Genomic DNA, 14,235 nt, shown 5'->3' on the forward strand with positions numbered 1-14,235 from the left:
TATCAGAACCACCACATCCGCCAGACCTATCACACCCACTTCTGTTCCTTGCGTATACCTTAACACCAGATCCGTAAGAAACAAAGCTTTTTTAATCAAAGATTGGATCATCAGCAAACAAATAGCCTGTCTTTTTCTAACAGAAACATGGTTAATGTCTGAAGAAGATCCAATAATAAATGACCTTCTACCAGATAACTACAAAATTCTCATGCTAAATCGGGATGGCAAAAGAGGGGGAGGCTTAGCAGTTGTTTCTAAAGAAGGATTTGAACTTGAACTATTGGATTCCAAAATGACCAATCAATTAGAAATACTAGCATGCAAAATTAGCAATAAAGAACTAGAAGAATCCCTTTATTGCATACTATTTTATGTCCCACCAAAAAGTTGGACAAAAGCCAGAGAGGACTTCTGCGAATTTGTTCTATATAATTCAATTGCTCCTTCATATAATATTATCGCAGGAGACATAAACTTACACTTAGATGAAGAGGACAACCCAGAAGCGAAAGATTTTAAAAACTTCCTATCTTTGCTTAATTATAACCTCCCTCTAACCACACAAACACATGAAAAAGGCCATCATTTACATGTAGTAGCGATGTCCACAAAGGAGACTCTGGATCCTTCCATCTCTCTACCAGAGGGCACCTGGTGTCGTGACATCTGGTCTGATCATTTCACTTACTATTTTACAATATCCTGGACTCATCTAAATTCTAAAACACAATCAAAGATAAAAAAAAGAATATCTCTCAAGGGGCCATATCAACCCAGAGGAATATTGGTCTCAATATGAACTACAAGCAGAGATAGAAGAGGGGGTTGATTTCTGGGATCACTGGATGAAAACAAGCACAGCCATCCTAGACAATATTGCCCCTAAACGTAATAGTAAACGCTGCCAAAATAAACATAATAAATGGTTCGACGCTGAACTTTTGAAAATGAAACAAGTAGTAAGACGCCTTGAAAGGATCTGGAAAAAAATTGGGAAAACTGTCAGACCGGAATATCTGGAGATCCAACATAAAAAGTTACAAACAATTGATAAAAGATAAACGCAAAGCATTCTACTCATCCAAAATTAACCCATCCAATACTAGCTCGACAGGAACCAATACAAAAGAATTGTTCAACTTGGTTACAAATTTATTTGATACCATACGCCACACTCAACCCATGCATAACATTAAGTTACCTTCAGCAAACGATCTAGCACAACACTTTCACTCAAAAATTAAAAACTTAAGGAATAACTGCTTAGCAAACGACATACATGAACATCAAATAGTTAACAGACAAGGAAATGAAATACCAGTGGATATGATCTGGAGCGCCTTTCAAAATTTAGAATGGAATAATTACATCAAATTATCAACAAGTATACAAAATCATACTGCGTTTTGGACTCCTGTCCCCCAGAAATTATGAAAACAGCCTTATTAGACTTTAAACTAACATTGTTGAATTATTTGGCCGAAAATTTAAAAAATGGAAAATTCCCTACGAATAATGGTCACATTATAATAACCCCAATTCCAAAAAATCATAAAGAATCACTAGCATTAGTAACCAACTACAGACCAGTAGCTTCCATTCCATTGTTTGTAAAAATCATGGAAGGATTAGTGCACACCCAATTGATGGAAAATCTTGACCAGTTCTCTATCCTACATGAAACTCAATCTGGTTTAAGACCTTTATTTAGCACTGAGACAGTAATTGCAGCCATATTATATAACTTACGCTCCTTGTTTAATAGAGGCCTCAATGCCCTTAGTAGACCATGAGAAATTGCTACAATGCTTAGATGCAATTGGTATCAGAGGAGAGGTGTTAGACCGGTTCCGAGGCTTCCTTATATCCCGTACCTATCAAGTTCATTTTGATTGCAATCTCTCGGACACCTGGAGTAACACATCTGGTGTCCCACAGGGGTCCCACTATCCCCATTACTTTTCAATATTTATATGTCAACATTAGGTGCACAACTGTCCCAACTAGGAATAAAATTATTCAGTTATGCAGACGACGTTACGATTATCATCCCATTCGCCACCTCTCTCATAGAAGTTACTCCCACGGCAACAGAAGCACTAAACTCGATGGTTCAATGGATGACTGAATTTAGACTGAAGCTCAATCCAGAAAAAACTAAATTCTTCATAGCTTCGCCACACCCACTAGATACTACAACTCCACTATGCATCAACAACCTTAGTTACCCCATTCAACCCACTCTGAAGGTTCTGGGCGTAACGCTAGACCAGGGCCTAACCATGAAAGACCAGGTAGATTCTTTGGTCAAAAATGTTTTTTTTACTCTCAGGAAGCTTCGATTCATTAGAGCATATTTTGACACACCATCATTTACAATCCTGGTACAATCCCTCATACTGAGCCAACTGAATTACTGCAACATCGCCTATCTGGCAATTTCCCAGAAGAATATGCGGCGATTGCAACTGATGCAGAATGCAGCAGTCAGGCTGATCTTCGGGTTGAAGAAGTTCGATCACATAACTCCCTCCTACCGACTCCTGCATTGGTTGCCAATGGAGGCGTGTATGAGGTTTAAGTTCGGCTGCTTTTGCTTCAAAGTTCTATTCGGTCTAGCCCTCAAATACATAACCGACCTATTCTCCTTTTCAACCAATAGACATAAAAGAAGGTCAAACTTGAATTTTGGTACTTGGGCCCATCTTATTTAATATTTTCATCAATGACCTAGAAGAAGGAACATCCAGTGAGATCATCAAGTTTGCAGACGACACTAAGCTATGCTGGGCAATCAGATCGCAGAAGGATAGCAAGGAACTCCAGAGTGACTTGTGTCATTAGAGAAATGGCAGATGAAGTTTAATGTGGAAAAGTGCAAAGTAATGCATTTAGGTAGAAAGAACAAGGGACACGAGTATAGAATGTCAGATGCAACTCTGGGTAAGAGCAAACAAGAAAAGAACCTGGGTGTACTGATAGATAGGACCCTGAAACCGTCAGCACAATGCGCGGCAGTGGCAAAGAAAGCAAATAGAATGTTAGGCATGATAAAGAAAGGAATCACGAGTAGATCGGAGAAAGTTATAATGCTGTGGTCAGACCACACTTGGAATAGTGTGTTCAACATTGGTCTCCCAACCTAAAGAAGGATATAAAACTGCTGGAGAGTGTGCAAAGATGAGCAACAAAGCTAATAAAAGGTATGGAGAACTTGGAATACGAGGAACGACTTAAGAGACTGGGATTGTTCTCCCTTGAGAAAAGGAGACTGCGAGGGGATATGATCGAGACTTTCAAAATACTGAAAGGAATCGACAAAATAGAGCAGGAAAAAAAATTATTTACAATGTCCAATGTGACACGGACAAGAGGACATGGACTGAAGCTAAGGGGGGACAAGTCCAGGACAAATATCAATAAGTTCTGCTTCACGCAACGAGTGGTGGACACCTGGAATGCTCTCCCAGAGGAGGTTATTGCGGAATCCACCGTTCTAGGATTTAAAAGCAAACTAGATGCACATCTCCTTACGAGAGGCATAGATGGATATGGGTGACTAAAATTACGCCAGGTGTACACCTGGCTGGGCCTCTGCGGGTGCGGATCGTTGGACTTGATGGACTGAAGGTCTGATCCGGAGATGGCAGTTCTTATGTTCTTATATACATTAATCTGTTGAAGTAAGAGATATTCCCTATAAAGAGAGAAAAGACAGAAATCAGATATAAGCTTTATGGACCTTTTAAATGCTTGAATGAGGGGTGAAGGGAGGGGCCAAGCTAGGAAGAGCACTGGTCACAAACTTAGAATGAAATCCTATCACAATCAGATAGAGAAGTGTACATTAATCTATTTAGGTAAGAGATATTCCCTGGTGTAAGGCAGCTATATCTATGTGCATGTACTCAGTATGTATATTTTATAAAGTATGGGCCTGATTCTGTATATCATGCCTACAACAACAGTACTGACTAGTGCTGCGCTAAGTGCAATTTTATAAAAGTTATGTGCACTTTATAGAATCCTGCTTAGTGCCAGAATGCATCATAACATTTGGGCGCACCCATTTAGGCCAAGGAAAACCTAAGTTGTGCACACATCAGTGCATATAAGAATGCCGACAATCTGCCCTTAACCATGCCCCTTTTCAGATTTATGCACTCAAACTGACACATAGAGGGGCATAATAAAAAAAAACGTCTAAGTCCCCTTTTGGCATAAGGCCTTAAACGTTGAAAGTAGAAGCAGGAAAAATGTCCATTATAAAAAAAAAACGTCCAAAAGGAGGGTTTTTTTGATAATTGCCTGCCTCTACGTTCAGCTGTTTAAACACCCAGACCACCACTATGTCTAAACTAAACTAAACTAAATCTTGGGTTTATATATCGCATCTTCTGCACAATGTGGAGCTCGGCACGGTTTACAGGAGTTGGGGAAGAACGGAATTCCAATGGAATTATAGAAATAAGTATGAAGAGAAGTTAGGGCTTAGAGTACCAGAGAGGGGAAGAAGGTTATATTTTGGAGAATAGCCAAGTTTTCAGATGCTTACGTCTAAACTTATATCATATAATCAACCTAAAAAAAGCCTAAGCCCCAAACGTCCAAAACAAGGACTTTTAGGCGAAGGAGGAGCCAGTCCTTTGCCTAAAAGCTGGATTCTGTAACCGGTGTCTGTCAAAAACAACACCGATTACAGAATCCCCCCCCCCCCCCACGACATTGGGGCAAGAGGGAGCCCAAGCCCTCTTGCCCTGCGGCACCCCCGACCTCCCCGACACTATCGGGGCAGGAGGGAGACCAAGCCCTCCTGCCCCGCGGCACCCCTGAACCCCCGATTACATTCGGGGCAGGAGGAAGCCCAAGCCCTCCTGCTTCGCGATCCCCAACCCCCCCCCCCCCCAGGCTGAGTCCGATCCGGCCAGCAGGGAGCCCAAGCCCTCCTGGCCACTCGACCCTTACCCCCTACAAGATCAGGCAGGAGGGAGCCCAACCCTTCCTGCCCAGGCGGACCCCCCTACCCCCCATCCCCACTAAAATAGAAGCAGGAAGAATCCCAGGCCCTCCCGCCCTTAACTCAACCCACCGCACGACCGCCCCCCCCAAACCCTCGATCGCCCCCCCCGCCGACCCGTGACCCCCCCACCGACCCCACGACACCCCCACCCCCCAGTCCCACTCCCCGTACCTGGACATCATTGGCCAGACGTACAGGTGCCAAGCCTGCCCGTCCGGCAGGCCAGCCAGCGCAGGAATGGGGCCGGATTGGTCCAGGCGGCTCAAACCCCACCCACAGGTGGGGCCTGAGGCGCCTGGGCCAACCAGAATAGGCCCGGGAGCCTTAGGCCCCTCCTGTGGGCGGGGCCTTAGGCACATGGACCCAACCCAGCCCGTGTGCTTAAGGCCCCGCCCACAGGAGGAGCCTAAGGCTCCTGGACCTATTCTGGGCCTTTTCTGACATGTATAATTGTATACTTGTTCAGTTTTATAATCATTTTCTGTGCATGCATGAAAATGCTTTATAAAGAAGCTCCTGTTCAGGAAATTGTTTCACAAGGATAAAAAGCTGATGAGACTGCCAAAAACAAGTAAATTTTCTTTAGGAATACACAGTACATATAAAAATCTCCATGTGATGTTTTTTTTTTCCAGTCTGGCTTGACTCCAATCCATGTTGCTGCTTTCATGGGACATGTGAATATTGTGTCACAGCTGTCACATCGTGGAGCATCACCTAATACCACAAATGTGGTGAGTTGACTTTATTCATGTTTCTAGCACACAACAAAAGTTTTGTCTAAATCATACAGCACAGAAACGTTGGACAGTTGTTCAAGCTGCAAACATGTTGGGCTGAAATTCACCTGGATATGTCTTCTTGGAACCTTGTAGGGGTCATATTTTAAGAGGAGTTGCCAGATCATATGTCAAAAATTTTTCCCTGTTTTGTGCCTCGGGGGGAAAATGTGTACTAATTTGCACATGTACAATGGTTCACACCTGTGTGGTGGTTCCACTTTCAGGAAAGAATGTGTCCTTTTTTCACATAGTGTACGCTATTTGTCTTTTCTGCTTGTTTCATTTGGTAAAAAATATAAAATGACATCAAAAACGTCACTGGCATTTCCTATGTCATTGCAAATTGCAGCCCATCTCTGCTACAAAATCCATTTTGCATGTGCTAAATTTTTTAAAGCATTTTATCGAACCAAATACGCACTAATGAATACATATTCCTAATGTGCCCCATTTACACCTTTTGTGTGAAGTATCATTGGGATTTTATATTTTATGACCTGGGGATTTTTTAATGCTCCTTTGGACTTCCAACTCCCACCAGAATTGGCCTTTTGTGGACTAAAGTGCCATAAGCCTCCATTCAAAATTATCTGTGATCTCTCCCCTATTTTAAATCTCCCTGCGCTTACCTGGGCCAACCATTAAAATGATAGTCTTTTTCAGGGCTATAGGTCACAGCTTCCTCCAGATCCTAGTATACTCTGATCCCTGAGGATAATGGCTAGCACCTTCTCCTGCACACCAACAGGCCATGACACTTTCTCCCACTGACCCAGGGAACAGAAGACCTAAGCTGAAAATCTATCCAAGCATGACCTTGTATAGTCACAGTCACCAGGCTAGACCCTTGGTTCTTTATTAAAGTAGAGACAAATCGATCACTAAGGCCTGGCTACAGTAAAGATACCGACTGGATCACTGTCGGCCAATTCGCTGGCCGATTCTGGATGAGCGATCAATGCACTACCAAGTTAGAAGGGGCCTTAGGCATCTGTGCCAATCAGGACCTTAGTAACCTCCCCTTGCATCACATGGTGCATCAGAGAGGGGAAGGCCTGTCATTTTCGACGGGCAGGACTAGGAGCTGAAGGGGCCATGCTTTCCTCCAGCTCCCATTTAACAAAGGTACTGGGATGGGTCAGGGAGTGTGTATGTAGGGGGGGTGGTGTTTGGGGGACCATCCGGTGGCAGGAGGGAGTGGGTATCCCTACTGCCTTTCTTGGGGGGAGAAAGGGGGGAGGGCAGGGAATAGTTAAGGGGGGGCCTCCATTGGCAGGAGGGAGTGAGCATCCCTCCTGCCAATTTTCTCTCTTGAGTAACTTTTCTCCCTTTTCCTCCCAACTCAAGTGTGTCTTGTCAAGTAATTGTTATTTTGTTTGTTGGTTTTGTATTTCTACTCTTTTTATAATTATGTACATCGCTTAGCAAACCGATTAAGCGATACATCAAATAATAATGAACTTGAACTTGAACTTACTGCGTTCGTCGGGGAGAGCCATCATTGAAGGTGGGGGACTTTTTTCTTTTTTTTTAATGGGACAAATATTTTGCATATGTAACAAACGCAAAATATCTGTGCCATTTTTTAAAATTGAAAAAAAAATAGCAGACAGACCTGTCGATTTTTCTGATCACAAAAAAACCCATTTGGGGGGGAAATAGCTAAGCAATGTTAGTGCATCAATTGTTTGGCTACTTTGAATGGGGTTTTAGCTAATTTGCAAGGCCAGTTCAGAAAATGGGTGATCAAGGGGTAAAACATGTGGTGGGCTGTTTTGTGCGTTGGGTCGGTAAAAGCGATCATCGCTAAAGCTGTGAAAACAGGTTTAGCGACGATCATTGACTTTAGTTCATCTAGCCCAGGGGTAGGGAACTACAGTCCTCGAGAGCCGTATATCCAGGGTTTTCAGGATTTCCCCAATGAATATGCATGAGATCTATTTGCATGCACTGCTTTCAATGCATATTCATTGGGGAAATCCTGAAAACCCAACTGGAATACGGCTCTCGAGGACCGGAGTTCCCTACCTCTGATCTAGCCCTATGTGCAGCATTCACACTAAAAGATAAACTAGATATCTGCAGTGGAAATAAAAAAAGGCAATCCTCTGTAGGATAATTAACACAATCACCCTTGTAATAAATATTTATTTTATTTGTTTTGCATAAGTTAATCAAAAGAATATTTCTTAAGCAATTACATGTTTTATTTTTCTTCTATATGCTAGAGAGGAGAGACGTCCCTACATATGGCTGCTAGAGCTGGCCAGACAGAAATTGTTCGATACTTGGTACAAAATGGAGCACAAGTAGAAGCCAAAGCAAAGGTAAAATGTTTAAGCTGCATTTATTAACCACACTGGCTGGCAAAATAATAGTTCATGTTTAAACCTTGAGTCGACCAGTTGCGTACTTTATCTGTGGATACTGTTTTGATATAGGGCAGGGGTAGACAATTCCGGTCCTCGAGAGCCGGAGCCAGGTCAGGTTTTCAGGATATCCACAATAAATATGCATGAGATAGATTTGCATCTCAAGGAGGCAGTGCATGCAAATCCATCTCATACATATTCATTGTAGATATCCTGAAAACCTGACCTGGCTCCGGCTCTCGAGGACCAGAATTGCCTACCCCTGATATAGGGGATTAGTATGATACTGTATTATATCACTATTCACTTACTTCACACTTCATTGGGAGAGGACAAGTGATGGAATGGGAGCTATTATGATTAGCTGATAATTTTGGCAATTTCATATCGCATTGTTCACAGGTCCACTGGCAGTAGCAATTGTTACTGAATGTCTTTTTCCATACATTATAGCAGGGGTGTCCAATGTCGGTCCTCGAGGGCCGCAATCCAGTCGGGTTTTCAGGATTTCCCCAATGAATATGCATGAGATGTGTGTGCATGCACTGCTTTCAATGCATATTCATTGGGGAAATCCTGAAAACCCGACTGGATTGCGGCCCTCGAGGACCGACATTGGACACCCCTGCATTATAGGTTCTTTTTATTTACTGGAATTAATTAAATGCCTTATTCATGAAGAGATTCACCCAAATCGGTTAACAGTACACTGAATAGTAATCAGGTACTCTTGAGTATTTTCCCTATCGGTCCCAGCAGGCTCACAATCTAACTGTGGCAATGGCGGGATTAAGTGACTTGTCTAGTGTCACAAGGATCAGGCTTGAATTGAACTCACAAGGCAGCAGTTCTAACCACTAGGCCACACCACAGTTTTTACAAAGCTTTGGTATAAAGTAGCCTTATGTGGGTCTCTCCCATATGCGAAAACAATTTTTACTGCAGATGGAAAATTGCTGTTTTTTCTGTTTTCTAAATTAATGTCCATAATGATAATTTTACCTTGATGATCTATTGGACCCATTGATTTCCTCACAGGCTTTCTGCTTCTGTTGTAGCTGAAAAAAGTTATGAGTTTTTGTTTCTGTGACAAGTTTCTCTTCTATTCTCTTTTAGCCTTCTTTATCAATGTTTTGCATCTAACTTGCCAGTGCTTATGTTACTTATTATTTTCTTCATTCTGATCCTTTTTCCATTCTTTGAAGGATGTTCTTTTATCTCTAATAGTCTCTTTCACTTCACCTTTTAACCATGCTGGCTCTGGTTTCCTTTTCTTTCCACCATTGTTAATACAGTGGTACCTTGGTTTACGAGCATAATTTGTTCCAGAAGCATGCTTGTAAACCAAATTACTCGTATATCAAAGCGAGTTTCCCCATAGAAAGTAAGGGAAACTCGCTTGATTCGTTCCCCCCCCCCCCGAGGCCAGTGGCACTGCTCTACCTCCCCCCCCCCCCGAGGCCAGTGGCATTGCTCTACCCCCCCCGCGAACCGGCATTGCTTCCCCCCCCCGCTCACGAAGGCCCTCCCCCCGTGTGATCCACCCCTCCCCCCCGCGATCCGGAATCCTCCCCCGCTCGAATCGCCCCCCCCCGCCGCGATCCGATATCCTCCCCGTACCCATCACCCACCCGAACGCATCACTTACCCCCCATTGGCACCCGGCACCAAGGCACAGGACATGCTGGTGCCGGTGCCCGAAGATCTCTCATCCTTTTTGCTGGGCCTTGATCATCTGCGCATGCTCAAGGCCTTAGTTCCTACTCTCTCCGAGATTCTCGGAGATCTCGAGAATCTCGGAGAGAGCTGGAACTAAGGCCTTGAGCATGTGCAGATGCTCAAGGCCCAGCAAAAAGGATGAGAGATCTTCGGGCACCGGCATGTCCTGTGCCTTGGTGCCGGTTGCCGGATGCCAGTTGGGGGGGGTAAGTGATATGTTCGGGTGGGTGATGAGTACGGAGGATATCGGATCACAGAGGGGGGGGCGACGCGAGCAGAGGGGTTCCTGATCGCGCGGGGGGTGCCGGATAGCAGGGGGGAGGTGCTCATACATCGAAGTAAGCTCAGTTTGCGAGGCACCAATATTGCGAATGTTTTGCTCATTTTGCAAAACACTCGCAAACTGGTGCACTCGTAAACCGAGGTACCACTGTATGTGGAATTCATCTGATTGTGCTTCTAAGATGATATTTTTAAACTATATCCATGCCTAATTTAAGATCTTAACCTTTGCGGCTGATGCTTTTAGCTTCTTTTTAACTATTTTTCTCATTCAGGAGATACAGGTGTAACTTTATAGCATTTTATAAGTTACTTGAGTAAGTGTGAGCCCTGACCATATTCCACCAATGTGAACACCCACCTGTAAAATACAAGCTAGCAAAGATATGTATGTACTTACAGTATATCACATGGCCAAATTGTTGAATTACTAAAATACAATAGTGCTGAAAATTTTTTATACATATATTTAAAACTATTAAAGAAAACTTAAAAAGTTAATAATAATGTGTAATGGTCTCAGTGCTCCAACTCAAAGGTCATAAATTAGTGAAAGACCAATAGTTTTGGGAACCATCATCGTATCATTTTGTTCCCAATATCTGTCAATTTAGTATTAAATACCACTCGTTATAACTGCCAGATTGTAGCAAACTATTGGTCTTTCATTAATTTATGACCTTTGAGTTGGAGCACTGAGCACATTACACAATATAGATTTTTTAAAATCTTTATTGATTTTCAAAACTTATAAAAAGTGCAACAATTATACATACAACAATATCAAATAGCACTTATATTCTTGCAAACAACTGAAACAAATTACCCTATACCCTCCCCCCCCCCTTTCCCTTCCTCCCTACCTGGATGTGTGTAGAAATCTAACTAAATCTCAAAACTAAGGATTTAATCATTCTGCTGCTTGACAAATGCCTCCAATGGACTCCAAATCTCTTTGAACCTCTTACTTTTTCCAAATTGTTCTGCTATCATCCTTTCATATTTATAGTATAAACAAAGTGTTTCCCACCAAAAAAAAAAGTTCAACATATCCCAATTTTTCCAATTTCTAGTTATTAATTGCATGTCCACCCCAGTCATAATAATAAGTCTATTTTGATATTTGTCAATTGGACTATTAAGTTTCAACAATGTCCCAAATAAAACCACCGCCCCAAATTGACTTCCAAAAATTGAGTATCAACGGGCAATAAAATAAAAGATGATCCAGTGTCCCTACTTCAAGTTGACAGTGCCAGCATCTATTAGACTTTGAATTATCCAACTTTTGTAAATGAACTGGGGTCCAAAATATTCTATATAACAAAAAGAACCAAGTTTGTCTCATAGATGCTGATGCTGTACATCTTATTGTCCAAGTCCAAATCCATGGCCATTGTGTAGAAGAAATATGCTGCTTTGTTTCTGTTCTTCAAATGTCTCTTAAGCTTGTTTTAGGTTTTTTCACCAAATATTCAGATATTAATTTATACCACTTGGCGGCCTGATGCCCTTGAAAATCTGTCTGGAAACATAGACCCGGCAAGCTATACTGATTTTTTAAATTGCACCAGTCATGGAACCCTTTCTAAATGGCCCTTTCTGAATTGCCACTTGAAAGATTAAATGAAGAGACAACTGATCTCCTGAGAGAAGTGACTTCAAGATAAGTTTGCTACACTCTTTCACATAATTTAATAAGAGCTGAAACTTTTTTGCTTCAGGCTGTAGTCATTGCAATTTGTTTTTGGCAGATTTAACCTTCTTTTTTCCATACAAAGATAATGATGACAGAAATTGAATTTTGAGAAATAAAAACCTAATGAATGAAATTAAAAATTGATATCATATAAATGTACGGAGTTTTTTCAGACCAGTGATGATACTGGTGGCTTAGGGTACTGTGTAGTCCTGGCTGCCCATGTATGAGGTCTATTTTCTCTGTTCTTTTTGTACCTATTATTATTTTTCTGTCTTTTTTACTTATTTTTGATTGTATGGTATGAATGTGGTTTCTCTGTTGAAATTATCACACAGTACGTTTTCTTTTTGAGTCTGTGCTTGATAAATATGACTGTACCTTTGTACTATTGGACTGCTTCAACTGCAACCATTTATAACCTTGAGATTTTGAAATATTAAATGATTGTTGTAACTGTAAAAAATCTACCATTTTTCCATTCAAAATTACATCATATAGAGTACAAATGTCTGCCTGCAACCAACGTTTCCAGACGATTTTAGACTTGCCGATTTGTATCTTGGAGTTCAACCATAGGGATTGACATTTGGTTTGTTTTCTCAGATTAGCAGTTGCTTTAGTGAAGTCAGGCAAAAAGAGAATTTTAGTGTCCTTCCACTTCAAAGATGTAAGTTATTTGGCAGTATTTAAAATATCCATAGCTTGCTGGAAACGAAGCACTCTGAATATCAAAGGCCTGGGACCATTTTGTCTATGATCTGCACGTGAAGGCACATGGTGAGCTCTCTCTATCTCCAACGGATATTGCAGTTTGAGAGAGAGCAATTTTGGTAATAACTCTTCTAAGAAAATTACTCTCCACCACCTCTCTTGGAAACGCATTCCAGGCATCCACCACCCTCTCCATAAAGTAGAATTTCCTAACATTGCCTTTGAATCTATCACCCCTCAACCTCACATTATGTCCTCTGGTTTTACCATTTTCCTTTCTCTGGAAAAGATTTTGTTCTACGTTAATACCCTTCAAGTATTTGAACGTCTGAATCATATCTCCCCTGTCTGTCCTTTCCTCTAGGGTATACATATTCAGAGCTTCCAGTCTCTCCTCATACGTCTTCTGGCGCAAGCCTCCTATCATTTCCGTCGCCCTCCTATGGACCTCTTCAAGTCTTCTTACGTCCTTCGCCAGATACGGTCTCCAAAACTGAACATAATACTCCAAGTGGGGCCTCACCAATGACCTGTACAGGGGCATCAACACCTTCTTCCTTCTACTGGCTACGCCTCTCTTTATACAGCCCAGCATCCTTCTGGCAGCAGCCACTGCCTTGTCACACTGTTTTTTCACCTTTAGATCTTCGGACACTATCACCCCAAGGTCCCTCTCCCCGTCCGTGCATATCAGCTTCTCTCCTCCCAGCATATACGGTTCCTTCCTATTATTAATCCCCAAATGCATTACTCTGCATTTCTTTGCATTGAATTTTAGTTGCCAGGCATTAGACCATTCCTCTAACTTTTGCAGATCCTATTTCATATTTTTCACTTCCTCTTCGGTGTCTACTCTGTTACAAATCTTGGTATCATCTGCAAAAAGGCACACTTTTCCTTCTAACCCTTCAGCAATGTCACTCACAAACATATTGAACAGGATTGGCCCCATCACTGATCTCTGAGGGACTCCACTACTCACCTTTCCTTCCTTCGAGCGACTTCCATTAACCACCACCCTCTGGCGTCTGTCCGACAGCCAGTTTCTGACCTAGTTCACCACTTTGGGTCCTAACTTCAGCCCTTCAAGTTTGTTCAACAGCCTCCTATGAGGAACTGTATCAAAGGCTTTGCTGAAATCCAAGTAAATTACATCTAGCATATGTCCTCGATCCAGCTCTCTGGTCACCCAATCAAAAAATTAAATCAGGTTCGTTTGGCACAATTTACCTTTTGTAAAGCCATGTTGCCTCGGATCCTGTAACCCATTAGATTCAAGGAAGTAAACTATCCTTTCTTTCAGCAACACTTCCATTATTTTTCCAACAACTGAAGTGAGGCTCACCGGCCTGTAGTTTCCTGCTTCATCCCTGTGACCACTTTTATGAATAGGGACCACATCCGCTCTCCTCCAATCCCCAGGAATCACTCCCTTCTCCAGAGATTTGTTGAACAAGTCTTTAATAGGACTCGCCAGAACCTCTCTGAACTCCCTTAGTATCCCTTAGTATCCCGTCTGGTCCCATTGCTTTGTCCACCTTCAGTTTTTCAAGTTGCTCATAAACACTCCTCCATGAATGGCGCAGAATCTACTCCATTTTCTTGTGTAACTTTGCCAATCTCGGTCCTTCTCCAGGATTTTCT

General features: G+C 42.2%; 1 protein-coding gene across 4 annotated transcripts in view; it reads left to right on the plus strand.

Moving 5' to 3' along the window:
* The window catches only part of ANK3 (ankyrin 3), a 972,780-nt gene that overhangs the window by 652,951 nt on the left and 305,594 nt on the right, over positions 1 to 14,235 (plus strand). For all 4 annotated transcript variants that reach the window (XM_033941649.1, XM_033941646.1, XM_033941647.1 and 1 more), the window contains 2 exons: positions 5,659 to 5,757; positions 8,034 to 8,132. In XM_033941649.1, the coding sequence (XP_033797540.1) occupies positions 5,659 to 5,757; positions 8,034 to 8,132 (198 nt within the window). The remainder of the gene's footprint in view (positions 1 to 5,658; positions 5,758 to 8,033; positions 8,133 to 14,235) is intronic.

The sequence above is a fragment of the Geotrypetes seraphini genome, chromosome 4 (genome assembly GCF_902459505.1).
Source record: "Geotrypetes seraphini chromosome 4, aGeoSer1.1, whole genome shotgun sequence".
Taxonomy (NCBI): Eukaryota; Metazoa; Chordata; class Amphibia; order Gymnophiona; family Dermophiidae; genus Geotrypetes; species Geotrypetes seraphini.